Below are 27,788 nucleotides of genomic sequence, written 5' to 3' on the forward strand. Positions count from 1 at the left end.
TCACTATTGTGGATTATGGTTAGGGCCAAACAACACAGCACGGAAGTAGAACTTTCTTCCCTTAAGTCTTGGCTGTTCTTTAATCTACAGCCATGGTTTTCTGTAGTACACTCCTTGGATTACTTTCCTGCTTCCCTCTCCTTACATTTTGAAAAATCTTACCTGAACATAAACTTCAGAGATACCTTTTTTAACACATGGAGGCACAGGTACATATTCCCACCCTCCCCACCCGCCACTTTTCTGACCTCTTTATTTTCTAAGATTAAAATTCTGAAATATTTGTTATTTATCTTTTATTCAGTCCTCTGCTTTCATTAGTACAGATTGAGCATCCCAAATCCAAAAATTCAGAATTTGAAATGCTCCAAAATCTGATGCTTTTTAAACACTGACATGGCACTCAGAGGAAATGCTCATTGGAACATTTCAGATTTTCACATGAAGGATGCACAACCAGTAAGTACAATGCAAATATTCAAAACCTAAAGCATTTCATGGATAAGGGATACACAACCTGTATTTTTTTCATGCTTCTGATATCTGCTTATAATAGCAAAAGTTTCTCTGGTTTTTCATGGTTAGACAATCTAAGAGTTGACAATGACCCCAGAAATTTAGAAGTTGAATAACTCTATAACAGAAACTAATTACATGAGATTAATATCTTAATCTTTCATTAACTGTATTGTCATCTCAGTAGTTCAATTTATCCAGCACTTTTTTTAACTGCTCTTATGTAGAAGGTTTGCCTAATTGCTGTATTTATTTTACTCTAATTGTGTTTATTTAGGTATTTCCTTGAAATAACTTTTTCTCATGTTTTAAATTTTCACTTTATTCCAGTCTGTCAGTTATCTCTTGATATATAACACATCACCACATAAGTTAGTAGCTTAAAACAACAACCATTTATTTGCTCATGATTCTGTGGATTGGCAGTTTTGCCTGGGCTCAATAGAGTGGTTGCTCTGTTGGTCTCACTTGGAGTAACTCCTCTATCAACATTCCATCTGACAATGCAGCTGGGCCTGGAGGCCCAGGATTGTCTCATTCATGTGTCTGGCAATTAGGGCATCTTGTTTCTCCTCCACTTGAGCCCCTGGCCTTCAGTAGTCTAAACTCTGCTTTGCATGTAATGGTAGAAACAACAAGAGGGCAGAAGCTGAAGCGGCAAGGCCTCCTGAATCCTCTTCACATTTGCACAGTGTCACTTTCACCACATTCTCTTGTCATAGCAAGTCATTAGATATGAAAAATGGGGAAATAGGCCAGTTATTGATGGGAGAGGAGCTTTGGATAAAGTAGTACACAAGCTTGGGCCTGTGAGTTGTCATATTACACCTGGGGCCTTCTCCACATGGTTGTTCATCTATATAAAGGAGCTGTCTATGATATACATGTGCTGGTATGTTTTTGTTTTATTTTTATTTCAATAGCTTTTAGGGTACAAGAGGTTTTTGGTTACCTGGATGAATTCAGAGATTTTAGTGCATTTGTCACCTGAGTAGTCCACATTGTACCAAACACGTACGTTTTTATCCCTCACTCCCCTTCCACCCTCCCCCTTCTGAGTCTCCAAAGCCCATTATATCACTCTGTATGCCTTTGCATACTCATAGCTTAGCTCTCACTTACAGGTGAGAACAAGTTGCTGCAAAAGACATTAATTTTTTCCTTTTTATGGCTGAGTAGTAGTCCATGGTTTCATGGTGTATATATACCACATTTTCTTTATCCACCCATTGGCCAATGGGCACTTAGGTTGGTTCTATATCTTTACAGTTGTGAATTTTGCTGCTATAAACATATATGTGCATGTGTTTTTTTCATATAATGACTTCTTTTCCTTTGGGTAGATACCCAGTAGTGGGATTGCTGGATCAAACATCTCCTTTTAGTTCTTTAAGGACTCTCCATACTGTTTTTCATAGAGGTTTTACTTATTTACATTCCCACCAGCAGTGAATAAGCATTCCCTTTTCACCATGTCTATGCTAACATCTACTGTTTTTTTTACTTTTTAATGGCCATTTTTGTAGGAGTAAGGTGGCATCTCATTGTGGTTTTTAATTTGTATTTCCCTGATGATTAGTGATTTTGAGCATTTTTTCATACGTTTGTTGGCTGTTTGTCTTCTTTTGAGAAATGTCTATTCATGTCCTTTGTCCACTTTTTGATGGGATTATTTATGTTTTTCTTGCTGATTTATTTGAGTTTCTTATAGATTCTGGATACTAGTCCTTTGTTGGATACATAGTTTGCAAACATTTTCTCCCATTCTATGGGTTGTCTTTGTTATTTATTTTGCTGTGCAGAAGCTTTTTAGTTTAATTAGGTTCCATTTATTTATTTTTGGTTTTGTTGCGTTTGCTTTTAGAGTCTTGGTCATGAAGTCTTTGCCTAGGCCAGTGTCCAAAAGAGTTTTCCCAGTGTTAATTTCTAGAATTTTAATGGTTTCAGGTTTTAGATTTAAGTCTTTGATCCTTCTTGAGCTGATTTTTGTTTGAGCTGAGATGGATCCGGTTTCATTCTTTTACATGTGACTTGCCAATTTTCCCACCACCATTTAGTAAATAGGGTGTCCTTTCCCCAGTTATGTTTTGTATGCTTTTGTTGAAGATCATTTGGCTTTATTTCTGGGTTTTCTATTCTGTTCCATTGGTCCATGTATACAATATGTTTCTTAACTTTTGACCATAGTATTTATAAACAAACAATGTTAGTGAAAAAACAGGTAGTCAAATTTTAATGAAAATGGGGGAAAACACTAGAATAATTTAAGTACCCAAGAGATATAAAACGCTACTCATTTAAAGCTCAACTAAGGAACAAAAAATATAATGAACATATGAATTATTTTATTAATTTGTCAGCAAGAAAGTGATTTCCATGAAGGGGAAAGGAACTAATTTTATGGTGTACCCACAACATATCTGGCACTGGGTTTATGACATAACTAATTTATTCCTTACTGCAATTTTATGAAATGGACTCTCATTTCCCACCCATCCAGCCCCACCCACCATTTTCAGATGAGAAACTAAGGTTCAGTGACTTCAAGGAACTTACTTAAGGCTGCATAATAACTAATGTAGTTATAAGTTGAACTCATAGCTTTTTTACTTCAAAGCCAATATTAGGTTTTCTCATTCAGCTCTGCAGCATAAGGCATTTTTATATCATAAGAATGCAAAATTGCTGAATGTTTATATCAGAGGGTACATTAATATATTGGTTTCTGTGCTGCATGTTACCACCTTACAGTATTTAAATCTGGCAATTTTCACTTGAGTTATTCTACATGTATAATGAAGAAGAAGAAGAAATGTTGTGTATTTTAAGTTCACAATTCTTAGCAAATGAAGTAAAGAATTTGTATTAAAGACACTGAATATCCTTTGTATGATACACTCTGGCAATATTGCTTTCCTACAATTATATGTTCCAGTTATAGTAAAGAGATACTAGTAAAAACAAAAAAATCTCTTTTTTTGCCCCCTAGAATTTTATAAATTGTGTTTGCTTGTCCAATTTAGGAAGCGCTATAGAAATGAAGGGAGTCCCAGCCCTAGACAGTCCCCGAAGCGCCGGCGTGAACATTCTCCGGACAGTGATGCCTACAACAGTGGAGATGATAAAAGTAAGCAGACTCTGTTTTCTGTCTCTCTATATTCATATTCATTTGTAACCATGAAACCATCCTTTCATACTAGTAGGAACTGATGAATTAAGATTTTTAAAAAGTTGTCTTGCTTTGCTGCCTCTAAATATCTCCTTTTGTGACTAAAGTAAGTGTTAGAGTACTGTCATTTTCTACTATTTATAGTAAAGCCATATTTTTATTTTTACTAAAATTATTGTCATTTTAAAAGTTTTTAAATGATCTTGATCTCTTGATCTCATGATCCACCTGCCTCGGCCTCCCAAAGTCCTGGGATTACAGGTGTGAGGAGAAATTATTATAATCTATATGTACCATGCAGTGGTTACTAACCTGGTGAGAGTGTGATTGCTTTTATCTTTTATATAGATGAAAAACACAGACTCTTGAGCCAAGTTGTACGACCTCAAGAATCTCGTTCTCTTAGTCCCTCGCACCTCACAGAAGACAGACAGGGTAGATGGAAAGAGGAGGATCGTAAACCAGAAAGGAAAGAGAGTTCAAGGCGCTACGAAGAACAGGAACTCAAGGAGAAAGTTTCTTCTGTAGATAAACAGAGAGAACAGACAGAAATCCTGGAAAGCTCAAGAATGCGTGCACAGGACATTATAGGACACCACCAGTCTGAAGATCGAGAGACATCTGATCGAGCTCATGATGAAAACAAGAAGAAAGCAAAAATTCAAAAGAAACCAATTAAGAAAAAGAAAGAGGATGATGTTGGAATAGAGAGGGGTAACATAGAGACAACATCTGAAGATGGTCAAGTATTTTCACCAAAAAAAGGACAGAAAAAGAAAAGCATTGAAAAAAAACGTAAAAAATCCAAAGGTGATTCTGATATTTCTGATGAAGAAGCAGCCCAGCAAAGTAAGAAGAAAAGAGGCCCACGGACTCCCCCTATAACAACTAAAGAGGAATTGGTTGAAATGTGCAATGGTAAGAATGGTATTCTAGAGGACTCCCAGAAAAAAGAAGATACAGCATTCAGTGACTGGTCTGATGAGGATGTCCCTGACCGTACAGAGGTGACAGAAGCAGAGCATACTGCCACTGCCACGACTCCTGGTAGTACCCCTTCTCCATCTTCTCTTCTTCCTCCTCCACCGCCTGTGGCTACTGCCACTGCTACAACTGTGCCTGCAACTCTTGCTGCCACTACTGCTGCTGCCGCCACCTCTTTCAGCACATCTGCCATCACTATTTCCACCTCTGCCACCCCCACCAATACCACCAATAATACTTTTGCCAATGAAGACTCACACAGAAAATGCCATAGAACACGAGTAGAAAAAGTAGAGACGCCTCACGTGACTATAGAAGATGCACAGCATCGCAAGCCTATGGATCAAAAGAGGAGCAGCAGCCTCGGGAGCAATCGGAGTAACCGTAGTCATACGTCTGGTCGTCTTCGCTCCCCATCCAATGATTCAGCCCATCGAAGTGGAGATGACCAAAGTGGTCGAAAGAGAGTACTGCACAGTGGCTCAAGAGATAGAGAAAAAACAAAAAGCCTGGAAATCACAGGAGAGAGAAAATCTAGGATTGATCAGTTAAAGCGTGGAGAACCCAGTCGAAGTACTTCTTCAGGTAATAAAATTGAATTGTGATCTAGTCACTGTTTCCTAGGTTAGTATATTTTATACACATTTTAATTCTAAAGTAATGCTAAATTGGTTACTTTACATGCTGCCTTAAATTTTATGCAACTTTTTAAAGAAAAGTTTAGCTGCCCTATCAAAATGTTACCTGTTATCACATTAATACCAACATTATAATAGAAATACATACAGTAGTGTTAATCAGTTTAATATCAGGATTTTAGTAGTATGTCTTGGTGGAAGGGTTTATGTGTTCAAGTCCCTTATTGGTGCCTATGATTTTAACCTTCCTGCTATTCTTCATGCAGTCAAGGCTGCCTCTTTTGACCACAGAAAATAAGATAGGGGAGTAGGAGGAGATCAAATAATGGAGTGATTAGTTCTATTAATGCCTAATCATTTTATGTACTTCTTGGAAGATATTTTATGGTTATAGTGGAAATAGACAAGGAAACTTTTTTTTTTTATTTATTAGAACTTTGAGAGAGGAATTATTCTTAAAATGATTTATATATTTGGATATTTATAGAGAGAAATGTATATGTAGAATATAGAAATATATAGAACATATAGAGACAATATGGAACATAGAAAGTTACATAGAATATGGAAAAAGGTAAATTATGTTTTAAAGGACCTTGAAATGAAGCATTTTGTTTCTATTTTATCGTGTGCTAATAACTCTTCGTATATGGTATATTTATTTTAGATCGCCAGGATTCAAGAAGCCATAGTTCAAGAAGAAGTTCTCCAGAGTCAGATCGACAGGTCCATTCAAGATCTGGGTCATTTGATAGCAGAGATAGGCTTCAAGAACGAGATCGATATGAACACGACAGAGAGCGCGAGAGAGAGAGGAGAGATACGAGGCAGAGAGAATGGGACCGAGATGCTGATAAAGATTGGCCACGCAACAGGGATCGAGATAGATTGCGAGAACGAGAACGAGAGAGAGAACGAGACAAAAGGAGAGACTTGGATAGGGAAAGAGAGAGACTAATTTCTGATTCTGTTGAAAGGGACAGGGACAGAGACAGAGACAGAACTTTTGAGAGTTCTCAAATAGAGTCTGTGAAACGCTGTGAAGCAAAACTGGAAGGTGAACATGAAAGGGATCTAGAAAGCACTTCCCGAGACTCTGTAGCCTTGGATAAAGAGAGAATGGATAAAGATCTGGGATCTGTGCAGGGATTTGAAGATACAAATAAATCCGAGAGAACTGAGAGTCTGGAAGGTGAGTGCTACCTCTGTTGTCTGTGATACTGCTTTATTTCTTTTCAGATTTCGTGGGAAACAACTATTTTCTTTTGAAAGGGCACCCACTAATGGGCAAATTGACTCCATTCTCCATTCTTCTATAGAGGAAGTAGATTTCAGAAGGAAAAGGCCTGTAAGATAGAGAGATATATATATATATTTTTAATGTGGTCCCCTTAGCAGTACCATTAAGGCAGATTTGGTTCACATAAACCTAAATGAAATAAAAGATTGTTTAGATGCAATGTGTATAGATGTTGAAGAATAACCATCACATCCTTTTCTTAGATGTTAAAAAAAATAAGATTACAAAAATTGAAATGACTTCTTAGTTCAGAGAGGGATTCAAATAATTATTAGTGAATCCCTATTTTCTAGGGCAGTTGAGAACAAATATATGAAACAATAACACTACCTAAAACTGTATTTAATGTAGGATTGACTAGAATCCCACTGGTACTCCCTAGTCCTAGAATAGGAATGCTAAGTCCGCATCAACTCAGAGCCAGCCTCAGCTATGTGAAACCTCACTCTCCATGCTTCTGTTCTTTACCCTTCAGCCCCCATTTACTAGACAAGCTGACTCATGCCTTTCCATTCTCTGCCCTTCTTTGTACCCACTCATACCATTTCCTGATAGACCTTTTTCTTTTATCTCATCTTTCTTACTCAAAATTCAAGTCCCAATTTATACATTATTTTCTCGATGAAGCCTTCTCTGCTCGAGGCACTTACTGTTTCAAATTCATCTCTTCACATTACATTTTCATCTCAATTTTGAGTATAAATAGCATCAAATCATAAAGCATGGTTCTGATGGAGGTACAACCCTGGGATATAATTGAATATAATTGAATTGATCATTATAATAGCTCTCTTATGATTGGAGTCAGTATCCCTCATCTCTAAAATATATAATTTGCTGGTTATGATCACAGATAATATAGAATAGAAATGTATAGGTGAATCACTTGCTATGTGATGTAAAGTTTTTACTCAAAGTAGGAAAATGAGTTGGATCAACTTGAAAAGTTGAAAATCCTATTATGTGCATTTATGTTTAGATGTATGTTTATATGACAAAGTTACTAAAATTGGTTACGTTAGAAGTGACTTAGTGAGGATATGGGGAGATTATTATAGAATTTAATAAAATGGAAAACCACTAGAATGACTAGAAACATCTCATAACTTCTTATATTTTATTTGCTGCAAATTCATACCCATAAAGCATATGGTTACATTTTGAAACATAGTATTGTAGATTCAGTGAAATGTATGGTTAGCTAGTGATTGTAAACGTTAAGTGTATTCTGTAATTTTAGGATTAAGTTCACAACTAACTCACCAAGAGACAAAGTTTAGCATAGGTGGTTGAAAAAAGTTGGTAAAATAAAAAAATAGAACATACACTAGTGGAACTAACAAAGTTATTTTTAATTGTATTAAAGCATTTTTCTAAAAATTGTGTTCATCAATGAAAGAAGATCATTGAGATAGGGAGGAGGAATTGAGATGTTGAGAGAGAATTAGACACTTCTTGTATTTTTACCTCACTGTTGTAAAGTTTATATAATGAGCTAAATAATATGAACTAAGATTTAAGCTTCGAGTAAATTTTTTAAATGTTTGCAAGTTTTTAAATTACTTTATTTAGATAAATTGTGAAAATTTGAAAATATAACTTCAAAATCTTTTGAAGTTAGATTTGTCTGAGTTTTAAAGTTTTAAATTATCAAAAATAATACACAATCAACATTAGTATGTTAGTAGTAGTTTTTATTTGTCATATTTTTATTGTGATCTTATAAGCTGTTCTCATAATTGCTGTCCAGATTGTATTCTTGCTGTTAAAGTTTAATTTAACTAATTAAATTTTATTTTTGTTTTCTTTTGATATTATCAAGTATTTGAATAATTAAGAGATACAGTTTTCTGATGAAAAGATGTTTTTCACATTGTTATAATGTGTGTACCCTCTACCTTTTGGTTTGACTTAGTCATCCTCTCCCTTTAATGTTGTCTTTGATCTGAAATTAATTTGTCTATTTAGCAGGAGATGACGAGTCCAAGTTAGATGATGCACATTCATTAGGCTCTGGTGCTGGAGAAGGATACGAGCCAATCAGTGATGACGAACTAGATGAAATTCTGGCAGGTGATGCAGAAAAGAGGGAGGACCAACAGGATGAGGAGAAGATGCCAGGTAACTATTTGCAGAGGTGGTTAAACATGGAAATTATCTGTTATATGATATTAAAGTATTATTACCTTCTACTCTGTAAAAATTGACCTAAGACACTTAGAATTTTTCGTTTTACATTTTACTTAAGGTTGAAAGGCCAATAAAATGAAAATTATAGCCTATATGCCTACTCCTTTTTAAGTAGGCATTGTCTATGAATTAGAAAGGGCCTCATTTAAAATAGCAACATTCTAAAGTTTATTTTCCAGAATTTAAGAATCATATTATATGACTTGGAATCTAAACAAATACTGATTGTCTAGCAATGTTCTTTCTACATGGTAGTTATATGGTACAAAGCTTCACAACTGTGGTGACACAAGCCAACTTTTTAAACAACCTATCAAAAATTTACAGTAGTTGAAATTATATTTGAACACTATATACCTCTATCAATTTTCTAAATTTGGTAATTATTTTGACTTACAGTACTTTGCGTGTTGCTGGAACTCATTCCAGTGATTATACCATGAAGCAACACCCCTTAATATTCCTCTTGAATCATTCCAATTAGTGTCTGATTGTTACTAACAACTTTTTAAAATCACAGTGAGGATCTTTTCTTTGATTATATAAAATATGAAATTTTTATTTTAATTTGCTCTTATATTTTGCAATTTTTTCTACTGATGTAGAAGGTATGTATGATTGTTATCTTTGTTATTTTCTGGTATCAGGTATTTCTAAGTAGAACATTATTTCTTCAACTGTTCCTTCGCAGTGGATGGATTATTTGCTCTCAATGTTAATAATTGTCACTCTCTGACTCTTAAAGGGATTTCATAATGAAATAGTTGTTTTTAAAAATTAAAATGTATGTGTGCACACACTGCAAACACATGTACTCCTAGATTTAACCCTTAAAAGGATTCTGGTACCAAGTTTCAAAAGATCAGACCCAATCTGAGTGAAATCAATAGAGTTCTTTCATTGGGGATCTCCCATTGAGTTAAAATGAGTTATTTGTATGGGTGGGTTGGGTTACCTGTTTTCTTTTGGTGGAAAGGTTTTTTATTTGTCAGAGTCCTTAGATTCTGAATATTATATGGGAAGGCTTTTATTTTAAGAATAGGACATTTTTGGTTTAAAGTACTTTTCATTTTTTCTGTTTTCTCCTTGATTTATGTAAATGTCTATGTAGATAACAAGACTGCTATTTCTTGGTGTAAAACAAATCTTACTTTTTAACTTTTTACAGATCCCTTAGATGTGATAGATGTGGATTGGTCTGGTCTTATGCCAAAGCATCCAAAAGAACCACGAGAGCCTGGGGCTGCACTCTTAAAATTCACACCTGGAGCTGTTATGCTAAGAGTTGGGATTTCTAAAAAGTTGGCAGGTTCTGAACTCTTTGCCAAAGTCAAAGAAACATGTCAGAGACTTTTAGAAAAACCCAAAGGTAGTTTCATTTTACTTTAACTATATAATGTCTGTTAACCATTTAAGATGCCATCTGAAGGGGATTCTGATCTGTTCTTATGTAGCACTTAACACTGTGTAGAAACTATTTTTTGAGAAATCATTTTATAGTCATTATTTAACCCTCATGGTCAAAGTTTCTCTTTAAAATTTATTTTGAGAAGAAGAGTTATCCCACAGAAAAGTTGGGAAAAGAGTACAATGACCTTTTTGTATGAAAATTACTTATTAACAGGCCAGGCGTGGTGTTGCATGTCTGTAGTCACAGCTACTCAGGGAGGTTGAGGCAGCAAAATTGCTGGAGCCCAGGAAATTGAGGCTGCAGTGAGCCATGATTGAGCCACCACACTCCAACCTAGGTGACAGAGCAAGACCCTGTCTCAAAAAAAAAAAACAAATTAACCAATAAGTTCTAATATCAAAGTGCTCAGTGGTTTGCCCTTGGCTAAATGAAGCAGAGCCAGGAAAAACAGACTACATATTTTTCATGTCTAAAGAAATTGGGTATTTTGGCAGCCCTTTCCCCTAGACATCTACCCAAATGCAGGTGTGTAGGTTGAGTCTTTAACAAAGTGATTAAGAGCTTGGTCTGTAAGGCCGGATGATCTGGATTTCAGTAGGCACACCACTTACTGGCTATTACTTAATCTGTGTGTTAGTGTCATCATCTGTAAGTCAGGAATAATCATACCACCAACTTCCTATGGTAATTAGGAGCAAATGAGTTATTACAGGCAAAACACTTAGAACAGTTCCTGGCATATAGTAATACCCAATAAATATTAACTGCTACTTTGAAAATATCCTATCACGCTGATTTTTGACCTCACTGCAGCAATTTTCAGTTATTCCAGATTATCTAGCTTATGGATTCTGGTGGTAGGGGTTGTTTGGTTTTGGTTTTCACTGTCTCTGTCTCATCTAGTACCTACCTTAGTTTATTTTGCAACTTACTAATACTTTATTAATGGGGAGGGATGAGTAGATGGTAAAAAAAAAAAAAAAAAAAAAAAAAAAAAAAGAAGGAAAAGGAGGTAAAAGGTGAAGGGAACAACATTAATTAACAATTTTACGTCATGTCCCTGGACGTAAAAGTTTAGTTAGTATTAAATTTTTTACTAATACAAAATCAAAAAATATTGTTTTATGAGTTTTATGAATTCATGTCCTTCCTTTACTCTATTAGCATAAGCAGTAAATTTTTTATTTTAATATAGCCCAATAAACCTAGAGTATACATGTACAAAATACATATAATTGTGAACGTGTATTAACCGAAAAATGACCCAAGACTTAGTTCTTGCCTTACTGTATCTGCCTTGTTTGGTTGGTTCTGTGACCTTAAGCAAATAACTCCTGTGAGCCTCAATTTTATTTGTAAAGTGATGGAATAAAACCCCTAAAATCTTACCCACCTCTAAAGATATTTGTTTCTGTGACCTTTTGCTAGTAGCATTTCAAGTTAAAATCTGGTTTGATTTTGCTACCCATGAAATACAGTTCGGCCCTTACTTATTGATGACTTAACCTAAACAGTGAAAATATGCACTGTAAAGGGTGGGGTGATGTGGCTTAACAATCAGACTTCTTCTATTTTTGCTGCTATGGTGGTTGTATTAGAGAACTGATGTATTATCTTGAATAAAGACTTTGTCTTGTTTACTGCCATATCCAAGGTCTAATTATCTATCTATATTTTCTGCTATTGCCCAGAAAAGTGCCTGACATACATAGTAGGTTTTCAGTAAATATTTATGAAATAATTGATACTGATTTTTCTTTTCCATTTGGTCTATTCAAGTGTACCAACGTGAAAGAAAACATAATCATATTTCATATATAATTTTTAAAAGAAACAACTAAAGCTTAAAACAGAAAATTTGTAAGTGTACTGAAATTGAAATTGCTTTTGTCTGTTTTCTAATTGCACTAAGGTTAAGTTCATTTTTTTTAATTTTTAATTTTTAATTTTTAATTTTCATGGGTACTTAGTGGGTGTATATATTTGTGGGGTACATGAGATACTTTGATACAGTCATGCAATGTGTTAATAATCATGTATGGAAAATAGAGTATTCATCCCCTCAAGCATTTATCCTCTGTATTACAAGCCAATTACTCTTTTAGTTATTTTTAAATGTATAATTAAATTGTTATTAACAATAACAGTTTCTACAACAGGGTGTTATAGTCACCCTGTTGTATTATCAAATACTAAGTCTTATTCATTCTTTTTTTTTGTACCCATTAACCATCCCCCCAACTCCCCACCCCCACTACCCTTCCCAGCCTCTACTAACCATCATTCTACTCTCTGTTGGTTAAGTTCTTTTGAGCTAAACTTTTAAGAATGCATTTAGTCTGTTTCTTGAGTAATTTGGTGCTGCTCAGTTCAAAACTTTAAAGAGACTGGAAATTTAGTCATGTTATATACCCCCTGAGGAGGTTTGCAGGTATGTGTTTTGTAATCTACTATTTTGAAAGCCAAAAATAAGGATCCCAATAAACAGAAATGTGTGGTAATGAACAATTTTCAAGGAAGGGTGTAGGCTCAATGCATTTCTTTTATATTATATCTGTAGTGGAATGGTAGTTAATGTTTTCGTTTTTGTTTTTAATCATGTGCATATATGACTATATCATTGGTTGGTACAAACATTGGTATATCTGAATCATCTGAAAAAACTGCCCCTTTTTTCCCTTAAGGTATTCTTGTCCAACTGTGGTGATTCTCATTCTGCAAATCTGGTGATAGAGCCCAGGGAATGTTTTTTAAAAAGCTCCTCAGCTGATCCTGATAGACTCCAGTGTTTGAGAACTAGTTTCGGGCTTTTCTATATATTTATACCTTTCTTATGTTACACATCTATTGACTAGGTGTGTTATTTAAGACTGGTTTCTTGTTAATTATCTAATCTCAATACTTACACTTTGCAGCCCAGAAAATTGAAATCGGCTATGTATTGCAGCTCCATTTTGTTCTCAGTAAAATGTGTCTTTTATTTTTACCCAGGCGTTTACTGCTTTTCTTTGTGGGTTGTAAAAGTAACCTGCTTGAGCGTGTTGTATGAATAGAGGCAGTACCTGCTGTCTTTCGTACTCTTGACTGACTCTTATTTATTTGGATTACTGACTGGTCCTGTTCTGTTATTTTGACTTCCTTTGTGTCTATTTTTAACCTAACCTCTTTATATTTTATTCTATCTTTCCTTAATTCTTCTGGGTTTTTTTTGTATGTTCAGTGTTTTCTCCCCTACCTTGCATGTTGTGACTTAAAACTAAGTGATTTAAATTTAATACACTGTCCCAGGTTTTTATGGTGACCAAATCTAGGACAAAGTTTGCAGGTTATCTAACAATCACTTTCTTAACTAATTTTTTTAGAGGTCACAGACTTGAATATTGTTATAACATTTGAATCTTGCTATAATAAAGTCTTGAAATCTAAAACTCTAAATAGTAGTTGATGGTAAGCAGTATACTGAATTAGAGTTCAATGATTCTTAACTTGAACGTTTCTTTAAAACATCCTTTAAAAACGTTCTTTAAATAAATTCCCTGGGGCTGGGGTCGGTGACTCATGCCTGTAATCCCAGCACTTTGGGAGGCCGAGGCAGGCAGATCACTTGAGGTCAGGAGTTCAAGACTAGCCTGGCCAACATGGTGAAACCCCATCTCTACTAAAAATACAAAAAAAAAAAATTAGCCAGGTGTGGTGGTGTACGCCTGTAATCCCAGCTACTCGGGAAGCTGAGGCAGGAGAATCGCTTGAATCCAGGAGGTGGAGGTTTCAGTGAGCCGAGATCGTGCCATTGCACTCCAGCCTGGGCAACAGAGAGATACTTTATCTCAAAAAATAAATAAATAAATAAATTTTTTAAAATTAAAAAAAAAATTCCCTGGGCTCTACCTTGAGATCTACATACAGTCTGCTTTTCTTATATTTTAAGTAAATTTAAAGTGGCTATCAGAATATTTATTCTTGTTTGAGACTACCAACATAACTACGTGTTGAAGGTGCTTCACAGAGAATATATTGCCTTTAATGTGAAATAATTTTCACCAATGTTGCTAACTTTAATAAAGTATAGAATTTGTAGAATATTCAGTTAAGTAGTTGGTAACCCTTTTCTATTTTAGTAAAACTTGATGCATGTTTACTTTTTTTTGAAAGATGCAGACAATCTCTTTGAACATGAATTGGGGGCTCTCAATATGGCTGCATTACTACGAAAAGAGGAAAGAGCAAGTCTTCTTAGTAATCTTGGCCCATGTTGTAAGGCGTTGTGCTTCAGACGGGATTCTGCAATTCGAAAGCAGCTTGTTAAAAATGAGAAGGTACTGTTATTTCCTTGGAAAAAATACAAAGTGAATAGTGTGAATGGCCTATTTTTCATTTGGTTGTTTTAAATTGAGATTGCAATCTTATGTTTTTATGAGTTTGGTTTCCTAATCTTTTATACATGTAAAAAGAAGAATGCCATTAAAATGTATAATATGCTTTATTTTACTTCAACAGTATTAATGAATTTTGTTTTAATAAAGTTTAAAATATTCCATTTCTGTTAAACATTTTTTGTGAAAAGCTTTCAACAAGCAAACGTATTACAAAAATTTATTTAAATTGAAACTCAAGGAAAAAAATTTCTTAGAGTGATGAGGATATTTATGAGAGTAGTATTTATGAGAATATACAAAGTTGGAAGAAAGGGAAATAAAGCGACTCTATATAAGCATTTGAGAGGAATAAAGAGATTGAGAAGTAAGAGGAATAGAAATTAGATTTGGAAGAGATCTGTTAATGAAATCTGGTAAACCCAAGATGAAAACATTTTAGACTCTTTAAAGTTAAGAAACTGGGATTTTTGGCCGGGCGCGGTGGCTCATGCCTGTAATCCCAGCACTTTGGGAGGCCAAGGCAGGTGAATCACAAGGTCAGGAGATCGAGACCATCCTGGCTAATACAATGAAACCCTGTCTCTACTAAAAATACAAAAAATTAGCCAGGCATGGTGGCGGGCATCTGTAGTCCCAGCTACTTGGGAGGCTGAGGCAGGAGAATGGCGTAAACCCAGGAGGCGGAGCTTGCAGTGAGCAGAGATCGTGCCACTGCACTCCAGCCTGGGCGACAGAGCAAGACTCCGTCTCAAAAAAAAAAAAAAAAAAAAAGAAACTGGGATTTTTATTTGGGGTGGTGAGTGGGTGGGTACAGGTAGAACAGACTGAGTATTCCTAATCCGAAGCTTTTGAGCATCGACATGACTCTCAAAGGAAATGCTCTTTGGAGAATTTCAGATTTTGGATTCTTAGATAGGGATGCTCAACTGGGTAAGTAAATGTAATGCAAATATTCCAGAATCCAAAAAAATTTCCAAATCTGAAACATTTCTGGTCCAAAGCATTTCAGTTGAGGACTACTCAACCTGGATGACAAAAGAGAGTTGGTGTGATTCTTTGCTTAGAAAGTTTAGAGTAATGATAAAATGGTTAACTTCACTAGCTTTTTACTTGAGGCAGTTAGGAAAACAGAATTATCTTTGACTATATAACATTGCTAAAGAAAAGATTACTTCGTTAAAGAAAAATACTCAGATTTAGGGTAGTGGGTAGGGGGGATTCAATTTTTAAAAAACAGAAGAATGAGTTTATCTCCAAAGATTAAAATGGAAACAAATACGAGGAACAGGAGATTTTTAAAACATGTCTTGACTGTATAATCAAGTTTTCCTCACTTAAAAGTCTGGTTCAAGATTACTTTTGACAGAATCACTACAGTCATTCTCCTTTGCTCCCTGATTTCAGTATGCACTTTTCTTTGTTTTGTATTTTGTAACATTCCCTGGTCCCTTCTCTATGACAATAACTTTCCAAAAAATGCTAATGTAACTTTAAGTCACAATAATATAGATACATATTTTAGTATAAGGGAGGTAGTAGTTCTTCAGCATACTGCATGATTAGCTGTCTTCTAAAGGATTTATTCAGTTTTCGAGCTCACTTTTTATGGGACATTGAAAGATTGGTAAGGAGTATAGAATAGAATGTTTGGCTTACAGAAGGAAAAACTATGTGAGGAAGGAACTCATGGCACTTACCTTCATAGAACTGAAGGATTGTCAAGTAAAGGTAAGATTGAATTACAGTGTAGCACCATAGAAGAGCTTTTATTCCATCACATGGAAGAAATAGTGCCATTCAACAACAGAATGTGCAGTGTGTTTTTTGTTTGTTTTGTCATTGGAAATGATAAAGTAAAAACTGGTTGATTACCTGTCAGAAATTGTTGAGAGGATTCCTACTTTAAGCAAGAGGTTAAACTAGGTGCCCTCTAAAAGTTTCTTTTCAAAGATTCATTGAGCCCAAACACATTTTCTAATTTTGCTTTGAAATCCAATAAAGCTAATTTAATATCCAAAATGAAATACTCTTATAACTTTGATATTTTGAGTAGAGGTTAACCTGCCCATCTTTCCTACTAATAATGTACATCTTTTTTAAAGTTTGTTTTTGTTTTCTTCAAATAGGGCACCATAAAACAAGCTTACACGAGTGCTCCAATGGTAGACAATGAATTACTTCGATTGAGTCTTCGGTTATTTAAGCGGAAGACTACTTGCCATGCTCCAGGACATGAAAAGACTGAAGATAATAAACTTTCACAGTCCAGTATCCAACAGGAACTGTGTGTGTCTTAAGACCGAAGTTCAATATGGTATTTTTGGTACTGTCTTCCTTCAGCAGTGCATATTCTTTTGCAAAGTTCTTTGGTTTGACAAGCATTAGTGACAAAGGCAGAAAAGATTTATCAGCCGTGCTAAAAGAGTGAAGAATTTTGATCTTTAGAGACACTAGTTTTGGCCAACTTAAGATTTTACGTTAATTTTTACATAGTATTTGACACTCATGCAAAATAATGTGAAAACATCTAGATTTAGTAGTTTATTCTGCGCCTTTTGTTAAAACTGAAGATTTTGGAAAATGGTTGTCACTGCTCTTCCAGCCTATGAATATTTTTGTGAAATGGAACCATGAATTTATGTCTGGATCATCCATACAGAACCAACAATTTTATTCAAAAACAATGTGTTCATCAAAGTAATTGCTCACATTGTGCAGTACTGTGTTGTACAGACCATGTGAAAGGGAATGCTGGTCTAGCTGGCGTGGTATGTTTATAGGCGAATCTCAGCAGAAGGAAGCCAAAATAGTTTTTTCCTTTTGAAAGTTTTTTAAAAATTATTTCATGGGTCTTTTTTTAAATTAATATGTGTGCATTGTTACAATGTATGTTGGATGTCTTTTGACCCTAAATGCTTTTTTTGTTATCAGAGATTGTGTACTATTTTTATTTTTAATAAATGTATCTTCCCTTTCCTTGTTTTAGATTTACTTTGCTCTTCGTTAATCTTATTCCTGATGTTCTAGAACATTAGTCATCAACATTACATGTTTCATGCTTCAGATATTTTACTGCTTGTGTCCTTATTGTTGGACAGCTTTAAACAGAGTTGATGTACTTCAAATATAGCTCATTGATACTTAAGGCATCTTCTTGGAATGTGGCTTTTGAAGAAAAAAATTACTCAAAGCAAATCAAGAGTTAACAAACCTAACGTAACCTGAGGTTTAATATTCTACTATCATATTTTTTAGAGCTATAACTTTTGATTATATTAAACTGCCTCCAGCTGTACTATGTAAAACAGATTTACTTTTAAAAATTACAGTATACCTGCTTTGTTCTATATGTATATGTTTAACTCATGAAGTGGACTCTTAGAAGGATTTGAAATGGACTCTGGCCACAGAATTTGTGAGCAGACAGTAGTAGTGATAATATAAAAGAAGGCAATCAAAATTTAATTTTATCATGCCCTCTCACAGGTTTGTGTTATAATTGTAAGCCCATATTACTTGTGTTAGTAGTTTTGTCTCTATAGGTAACATAATGACAGTGGTGTAAAGTTTCTGTTCAAGAAACATATGTTGTAAAGTTAATTTATACAAGATACCTGCCAAAGGAAATGGTCTTACTTTCAAATGACTTTGAAAGCATGTATAATTGCAGACAGAGCAGGAGAAGACTTTAATCAGAATTTCCTTGTGTCCTTTTCCTTTACTAAGTGTTTTGAATAAAGAAAAAAAAAATGTATGACCTCAGAGAATGAATACCCTTCAGGAAGCCACTTCCTGATTTTAGTGGATAATATTGTTCTCTGTAGCACAAAGATTTAAAGTCCTAGAATTTCTAATCCTAGTTCTCAGAATTGTAGAATATGACAAAAATAATGGTTTCCCCATTTGTCCACTGACTTCAGGGATATTTCACAAGTTATTTATTTATATAATGAAAACTATGTAGTTAAATCTGTCATTCAGTTAAACCTGTTGTCTTTCAGTTTGAAATCTTTTTGTTATGTATGTTGCAAAAGAAAATTTAGAACTATTCCTTTGTTCACTCAGTCACAGCATTCAGAGCTTTATGTTTCCAGTGGAAATGTACTATTCAGTCTCAATTTCTTTTAATTCAACCATTCTCAGTATTAGTAACATATACCTATAAAATTTTTCTAAAGCAAAATTTTTGATTGAATTTCTCATAAAAGCTCTTGGACCATAATTAAAGTCTCAGTTAAACTGGTATTCCCGAAAAACAATCTTCCAGTCTATAAATTGTTTGCTAGTACAATTAAAAGGTCATCTATCTCATAACTGACGGCTCAGGTCTGTCCAGTTGCCATAATTGCACAACTGGATTCCAGCTGCTGGTAATAAGGAATTGTGTAGATAGATAAAGGGCCAAGAGTATGTCTGCAATCCAAAATAAATGAGAGTTAACACATAATTAGCCTTTTGATTATTTTGGCAGCTATCCTCACCATTTAGTAAAGGGTATACTAACAACACCCAACTTTATTTAACAAAGTTTTGTAAGCATACCTAAGTAGTAACTTGATATGCTGAAAAATCTGACCTGTCACTTCGCTTCACTCTGACCAGTAATTGCAGATTGTCGTCACCATCCTAGCCCATGACTACATTAGGATTTTATGACTTATTAACTTGAAAATCTGTTCTGTAAGTGGCATTGGTAGAATCTCCCACTTTGCTCCTCACTGTCCAATTGTGTAAAGATTAAGGTACATACTATTGTTGATGATGCTTTTACACCTCAACTTGCTATTTTAAAAGGTTATATGAACCCCTCCCACTTTTAAGGATATTCCCTTTTACTGATTTTCCTAGCTAAAATTATATAGCCATCTTTCTAAATATTGTATTTAAATCTGATCTAGGACTTGCCTTATTTTATCATTTTTCTTTAATAATCTCCAATAAACTTTCTTTATTCATTAATTTTGTTGATCTTTCCATTTCAGTATTTTGAATGACACTCTGGGGAATCCAAGTTTAAATGGTGAAATATTTTTATTAAATAACTTTCTACATGCATCTGTAAACATACTTTCTCAATTTTATTGAGCTGTTTCTTTCATATTTTTTTTTCTTTTTAAAATTATTTTTATAGAGATGGGGTCTTGCCTGGGCTGGTCTCAAACTCCTGGCTTCAAAGCCATCCTCCCGCCTTGGCCTCCCAAAGTGCTGGGATTACAGGCATGAGCCACCATGCCCAGCCCTTCTTTTTTTTTTTTCAGAGGCAGGGTCTTTCTCTGACCCCCAGGCTGGAGTGCAGTGGCAGGATCATAGCTCACTGCAGCCTCCAACTCTAGGGCTCAAGGGATCCTCCCACCTCAGCCTCCCAAGTAGCTGGGACTACAGGTGTGCATCATCATAACTGGCTAATTTTAAAAAGAAAAATTAAAAAAACACTTTGGTAGGCCAAGGCAGGAGGATTGCTTGAGCCCAAGAGTTCAAAACCAGCCTGGGCAACAAAGTGGGACACCGTCTCTGCAAAAAATACAAAAATTAGCCAAGTGTGGTGGCACGTGCCTGTAGTCTTAGCTACTCGGGGAGGCTGAGGCAGGAGGATTGCTTGAGCCCAAGAGGTTGAGGCTGCAGCGAGCTGTGATGGCGCCACTCCATTCTAGCCTAGGCAACAGAATGATACCCTGTCTCAAGTTAAAAAAAAAAAAAAAGGGGGATCTTACTATGTTGCCCAGATGATCTCAAACTCCCAGCTTCAGGCAGTCCTTCCATCTCAGTCTCCCAAAGTGTTCGGATTACAGCCGATAGCCACCACCTGGTTATACTGTGATAGAAGTACAATTGGAGTAGCTTAGGTAAAGATGGGAAGTAAATAGACATGAATAAAATGTAAATTGCAGTGATTGCAATTAAAGAAAAAACCAAATGGCTGAGATGAGAAATAAGTGTAGTGATTGGGAGTTGGGTACTACTTCAGATTATCAAGAAGGTCTTACGTATGAGATGAGTCCTAAAAAATGAAAAGAAGCTAGCAAAGAGCAAAAGGGGAAGGAGTATTTCAGGCAGAGGGATGGGGATATGCAAAGGCCTAGGAAAAGAGCTTTGGTGAATTCCAAGACGAAAATACTACTATGGCTCACCACTGGGTGGAGGGGATGGGGGTTGCTAGAGAGAAGGTCTAGAACAGTGCTGTTCAACAGAATATTCTACAATGATGGAAGTGTTCTGTAAATGCTGCCCCAAAAAAAATGGCCAATACAAGCTTCATGTGGCTTGTATTAAACACTTGAAATATAGCCAGTGTGACTGAGAAACTGAGTTTTAAAATTTTGTCATTACTTTTAAATAGCTGTATGTGGCTAGTGGCTACCATTTGGGGTGGTGTAGGTATATATCTTGGCAAAGCCTTGTGGAATATGGAAGTGTTTCCCACAGTAGAGTATAAAACAAGTTCTGTATGTTCTAGTTACTTTGCATGGCAAGTGGTACTGATTGTTTTAGTTTACTGTGGCGATATAACATTTCTTTTTGGAATAAATGTTAATAACTAAAATTAAGTAGTCAGTGTGGAAATAGGACAGAAATTACTGGTACTCAGATAATTGAAGTTTAGAATATGTAGGCTATGTATGAAGTTGGAATTTCATTTGAAAGCAAACGTAATAAGGAATAATAAAAGGATAAAAGGCATTCAATCACGTCAAAACAGGCAAGCAGAAGAGAAAAAGCAATTTGGAACAGGTGAGACAAATAGAAAACACGTGGATGTAAGCCCAAATGTATTCACAAATTATGTTAAATGAAAACATTCAGTATCCAATTAAAAGACAAAGATTATCAAACCGCAGAAAAACAACTACATGTTGCTTATGAGACTGACCTAAAACATAGGGAGCTTTAAAAGTAAAAGGATAGAAAAAAGACACCATGTAAACATCAAGAGAAAACGATGTTAATGTTAATCAGTTATCCCTATGTATTTCATATGTATTGCTGTAATGCTTGCCAAATGCCGGTTTCCTAATTCCACTGTTTTTTCTACACTTACTGGAATTCCCTTATCCATTTATTTCTCCTTTATTCACTTATTTATGTCAGTATAAACTCATAGATTCCTATTTTATTTCATGGGTTATAACTCATTATTGCTCAAAATATCGAAGTTTTAGACTTGTTAATTAACTTCTGTGTGTATGTGTGACAATTCCAATATTTAATGCCAATTCAGAATCTGTTTCTATTGTGTGTTGTTTCTGTTGGCTCTTTTTCATGTTTTCTTCCCTACTCTTAGGTCTGGTTATCTTTCACTATATGAAGAAATCGTGTTTGCAAAGTTGTTTGTAGAAAAAAAGTGGAGGTCTAAGATGATGTTGTCCAGACACAAGTTTTGTTTGCTTCTGGGGTCACTGTCAGACTGAAAACATCTTAATCCTGTTTTAGGAACTAAGATGATCTGAATCCCCAGATGACTCGCGTCTTGGCTGCAGTTTATGCATGGGCACTTGTAGCTCACTGTCATTCCCAGGGTTCAGACTTTGAGGTCTAGATCCAAAGTACAGGGGTTCATAAGAGCCTCCATTCTTGGTGGATCCCATGTGTCAGTGTTTTCTGCCTTCCCCAAGAGGACTTCATAACTTAGGATCGGTTCCTCAGTCTGTTTTCCAGATTTTTAAATGGCACCTGGGCAAAATTGACCCCAAATGTCAGGTTCACCCCTGCATATCTATGTCCTGAATTTTGGCCCAAGGTTTTTTCATCATCTTACTGGCTTTTCAGTATTCAAGCGGAATTTTTAAAATAAATGTTTTGTCCAGCTTCTCCAGTTCTTAGTGTGAAGTTGTTCTGAATTACCTTGTCTCCCATTACCAGAACAGTTTAATTTTTTTCTTTACTTCCATTTCATTGCATTTCTCCATTTTATTACCTGTACTCATTTGGTTTCCCACACTGTGTATTTTTCTTTTTGTATAACCCCTTTCCTAAGCTCATATTTTTTCTTTCTGTGATTTCATCATCTCTTCCTTCTTGTTTCTTGTTTTGTGGACTTTCTTCATGGAGGCAATTGAATCTCTAGATTTTAATATTCATGTTGAATTTTTTTTTTCTTGAGATGATGTCTCTGTTGCCCAGGCTGGAGTGCAGTGGCATAGTCATGATTCACTACAACCTCCACCTCCCAGGTTCAGGAGTCTTCCCACTTCAGCCTTCCAGGTAGCTGGGAACACAGGCACATGCCACCACACCCAGCTAATTTTTTATTTTAACTCTTTTGTGCCAACAAGGTCTCCCTATGTTGCCCAGGCTGGTCTCAAACTCCTGACCTCAAGCAATCCTTGACTCGTCCTCCCAAAATGTTAGGATTACAGGTGTGAGCCACCATGCCCAGCCTATTCATGGTGAAATGTTGCAGAATGATATCCATCTGTTCTGCAAAATTTTTCAGATGGTGAATATTATCTGTTAATTTTTGCTAATTTCTCTAGTTTTTTTAATATAGTATCTTTGTATCAGTCTTACGGCAGTTCCTTTTTCTTAATACTGAATGACTTGTAATATACCATTGTTTGCAGGAAATCAGCCATGGTAGCCTTCCAGACGTCACACACATGCTTCATCTTTTCTGCTGATGTCATAGAAGCATGCTGGCTCATGTAAATAGGGCTCCTTGTGATTGCTTGTGTAGGTGGCCCTTCCTCCTCTCCTCCCCTGAACCAAACCAGGTCCAGGAGGACCTTCACAGCCAATCTCGCTCTTCTCCGCTCCTAATTGATTGTTCCAAACAAGGGACATAGCTTTTGCCTTTCAAGGGGAACCCTCACATTCAAAAGCGGTATTTTTTGCTGAGATTTGCTACTACCTGGTCCCTCTCAACTCTTACTGCACTTCCTCCTTTCACTGTCTCCTGACACTACTTCTGCTAAATCTCAGCTGTTTTGGCAGCCCTTACGTCTATTTTGACATCTGAAGATTATATCTTATCTCCTAGATTCACTGGAAATAAACTTTATGGAGATTTTTACAGCCTTTTTGTTGCTTTTATACAATTTATAGAAGAAAAACAGATTTATGCAGCATGTTCCTACTAAATTTCTTTCCAAGCTAAAATTCAATCCAAAGGTCACGTTAATCCTCAGCTTGGATAGTTCCATCAGGATGCATTCTTAGGTGAACACCTATAATGGATTAATACTTGGGATTATGGTATCAATATAAACCAAACACATAAATGTGATTTACAAAATAAAGGTTATTTGATGTTATCCTGGTAGGTAGGAATCATATTCTCTCTTTAGTCATGTTTCCTTTACAATAAATATATCACATGGCTACCTCTAAAAGCAAAGGAGGCTGGCAAATTGAGCATTTCACTTTTCTAGCCCCCTTACTAGAAATGACCAGAAAGGATGAGGGTTGGGTTATAGGTGTTAGCTTTGCCAACCAACCAATAGTGTTTTCCATAACTTCAGGAGAAACATAAGTAAGGAGAAATAATGGTACCCGTTAAGGCCTGTTGATGCCAACTTCATAAAACTAAATAGTCCAGAACCCAGAACAAGTTCTGATTCTAACTCTGCCACAAACTGGCAGAATGACCCTGAGCAAGCTATTGTACTTTGGCTTCCTCATCTATGAAGTAAGCAGGTGGTAGAGAATCCTAGGATTTAAACAGAAAGCTGACATACGATAGCTCAGAGACATGTCAAATGTGTGTTCGTTTCCTTGTCAGGAGCTGAGAGCATCATTTAGAGTATAGGGTAGGAAAATGTCTCATTGTTTAGTAGCAAGAGGAATAGGACAGTATTTCGACTAAGGAAATCCTCCAATGCTTCTCAAACCCTAATGTATCACAGACAAATTTTAATGCAGGGTAGGATTTCTAGGTCAGGATTTTCTCCTGATACTAACACAGAGTGTATATGTGTGTGTATAAAATTATGGGCCCCTCTCCTTGAATGTGGACTGAACTTGACCAACTTCTAATGAGTGGAATATGGTAAAGGCGAAAGTATGTGGCTTGAGAGTCTACGTGGTGGCTTGTTTCTTGGACTTCATTCTGGGGAATGCTCAGATGCTAAGTCATGAAAACATTTCAAGCCACCCTGAGGAGTTCATGTAGTGAGAGGCCAAGGCCTCCTGCCACCAGTCGTGTGAATTGGCTGTCTTGGATCCTCCAGCCCTAGTTAGGCCTTCTTTAGCTTAGTTTTTTGTTCTTTTTTTTTTTTTTTTTAACTGGATTTGTTCCTTTATCGGAAAAGGTAAGGAATATGACTTTTTTTTTTTTTTTTTTTTTTTTTTTGAGACGGAATCTTGCTCTGTTGCCCAGGCTGGAGTGCAGCGACGCTATCTCGGCTCACTGCAATCTCTGCCTCCTGGGTTCAAGTGATTCTCCCACCTCAGCCTCCCAAGTAGCCAGGACTACAGGTGCCCACCACCATGCCCAGCTAATTTTTGTATTTTTAGTAGAGATGGGGTTTCACCATGTTGGCCAGGCTGGTCTCAAACTCCTGACCTCAGATGATCCGTCCGCTTCGGCCTCTCAAAGTGCTGGGATTACAGGCGTGAGCCACTGCACCCAGCCGGGATATGACATTTAAATCACACTTTTTTTTAAACGTTTGTCTGTTTATGTAAACGCTTTAAAATAAACTGAATCTGAAGGATAGCTGGGACCTGAAGACTCCTGGACTATAACTTGAGCATTTCCCATTGTGCATCCTATATAAACTCTTAACTGGCAGCAGAATTCTATATCCAAGAAAACTGAGTCAAATAACAAAAGTCTACTCAAATTAAATGAGATAAACATGAAAATTGCTGTATAAACTGTGAAGTACTATATAATGCAAGATATCTGTGGCCGTCATTTCCATCTTACCAGTTCTTTGTAGAGAAGTAGTATGGGCTGAATTGTGCCCCCAAAATTCATTTGTTAAAGTCCTAACCCTTATCTCAGAAGTTAACTGTATTTGGAGACAAAGTCTTTGAAGAAGTGACTAAGTTAAAATGAGCCCATTAGGGTGGACCCTAAAGAATGTGACTGGTGTCCTAATAAGAAAAGGAAGAGATATGAGGGGCATGCTGTGCACCGAGGGATGAGCACATGAAGAAGCAGCAGCAAGAGGGCTGCTACATGCAAGCCAAGGAGAGAGGCCTCAGAAGAAACCAACCCTGCTGAGACCTTGATCTCGGACTTCTAGCCTCCAGAACTGTGAGAAAATAAATTTCTGTTGTTTAAGCCACCTGGTCTGTGGTATCTTGTTAGGGAAGCTCTAGCAAATTAATACAGTCTGCTTCCAGTGCTACCACTTCTCCAATTTGTATATTCCCACAGCCACAGTTCAAGTATAGGTTTGCATCATTTTCTTTTAAACACTCCCAAAATGAGATTTTTATTAAGCATTATAAATTGCATTCAGTTGCCTTTAACTATATGGCCACAATCTATCTACAATTAATTTAACCCAACGGTAGTTCATTCTTGCATGACAAATGAGTTAGGGCAAAACGCCTTCCATTTTTACAGGATACCTCCTTTGCACATGCAGGCAGGAAGCAGGGAATTACATCTTATTTCTGATCCCTAAAGTGTGATAAAAAGCATCAGAATTGTATGAAACGAATATGAATAATAATTCTGATTGTAAAGTACATTGAGTTTGGAAACTAATAAAAGGCATCAAAATGATGCAAAAACATCAGTTAATATTGAAGATATAGATGGATAGATTATTGGTAGATGATTGATGATAGATAGATGATAGATAGATAGATAGAGCTCATCATTTCTTCATTTGGACCATTCAGCAGCCTCTTAGCTGTTGCTTACTACCTGGACACCTTCAGCCCCCTTCTTCCTAATCTGTCCTCTACCCTGCACCCAGAATAATATCTCTAAATTATCCGAAAATACAGATATGATCAACCTGGTTTCTGGCTGTGGCCTTGCCACTGTCAAGTTATATACATTTAAGGCAATCAACCTCTGTGAGTGTCACTTTCCCAATTTATAAATTAAGGCGATTGGGTTGTACCTTAAGTTTCCATGACTTTCTTTGTCACTCCTCTGCTTAACAGTCTGGATGTTTCATGTTTTCCATGGAACAAAGTCCAAACACACCACTCTTCACAATCTCACCCCAAAATGGACCTTCTAACCACATCTTCCTCCCAGGATGACTTATCTGCTTCCTACACCCAATAGACCTTCACGGCTCCGTGTGCTTGTCTTCTGTGAGACTCTGAGTATCTTAGGTATTGCATCTTATGCACCTTCCTGTCCAGTGTAGGGCACGCTGCCCGGCATACCAGTAGTTTCTTTAAAAATGTTTCTTTAAAAATGTTGGCTGTTTCTTCCTCCCCCTTGAATACTGACTGACCCCTGCTGACCATCCCTCCAATACCTCCTTCACCTAGTAAGTTTGTGTTTATCCTTCCGATACATTCTTCGCACTTTTTCAATGAAACCTTTCTCTTCCCATTCCAAATTAACTGTTCTCTCCACACTTTGTTTTTGTCTGTTATAACATGCCTCTACAGTACATTGGACTATTACAGTCTCTACGATATCACATCTCCTAAATTAGGACTCTAGTTGGTTGTATAGGTGTCAGCCTATTTTCCATATTATTGGTAAAAGATAAGCATTGGCATATTAAAATTTAGAGTTTATTTAAGCAAACGGTGATTCCTGAATCAGGCAGTTCCAAACCAGAAGTGGTTGGGGCACCACCTGAGGTGGTTGCATTGAAAGCTTATAGAGGGCCAGTGCAGACACTGAACAAAGACATGTTTTGATTGGTTAAGTTTGAGCAATTACCTTATTGGAACTATCCCAGTGGGAAGCTCAAGACAATGTAACTAAATGCCAGTTAGCTGCCTGTGATTGGCTGAACCTATATTTCATTTCCTTTTAAATTCTGAGTTAGAGGCTGGGCGTGGTGGCTTATGCCTGCAATCTCAGCACTTTGGGAGGCCAAGGTGAGTGGATCACCTGAGGTCAAGAGTTCAAGACCAGCCTGGCCAACATGGCTAAACCCCGTCTCTACTAAAAATACACAAAATTAGCCGGGCGTGGTGGCAGGTGCCTGTAATCCCAGCTACTCGAGAGACTGAGGCAGGAGAATTGCTTGAACCCAGGAAGGGGAGGTTGTAGTGAGCCGAGATTGTGCCATTGCACTCCAGCCTGGGCAACAGAACAAAAACTCTCTCACACACA

General features: G+C 36.3%; 1 protein-coding gene across 34 annotated transcripts in view; it reads left to right on the plus strand.

The window, feature by feature from the left end:
- The window catches only part of ZC3H13 (zinc finger CCCH-type containing 13), a 97,408-nt gene extending 77,865 nt beyond the window's left edge, over positions 1-19,543 (plus strand). For 27 of the 34 annotated variants that reach the window (XM_034936691.3, XM_034936683.4, XM_034936690.3 and 24 more), the window contains 7 exons: positions 3,540-3,643; positions 4,034-5,254; positions 5,975-6,499; positions 8,576-8,728; positions 9,966-10,166; positions 14,361-14,524; positions 16,711-19,543. In XM_034936691.3, coding sequence (XP_034792582.1) covers positions 3,540-3,643; positions 4,034-5,254; positions 5,975-6,499; positions 8,576-8,728; positions 9,966-10,166; positions 14,361-14,524; positions 16,711-16,881 — 2,539 coding nt within the window. In that variant the 3' untranslated portion in view covers positions 16,882-19,543. The remainder of the gene's footprint in view (positions 1-3,539; positions 3,644-4,033; positions 5,255-5,974; positions 6,500-8,575; positions 8,729-9,965; positions 10,167-14,360; positions 14,525-16,710) is intronic. The other 7 variants (XM_057299662.2, XM_057299667.2, XM_034936686.3 and 4 more) reach the window with 1 other exon arrangement.
- The last annotated feature ends 8,245 nt before the right edge of the window (positions 19,544-27,788 follow it).

This window comes from Pan paniscus, chromosome 14 (genome assembly GCF_029289425.2).
Source record: "Pan paniscus chromosome 14, NHGRI_mPanPan1-v2.0_pri, whole genome shotgun sequence".
In the NCBI taxonomy this organism is placed as follows: Eukaryota; Metazoa; Chordata; class Mammalia; order Primates; family Hominidae; genus Pan; species Pan paniscus.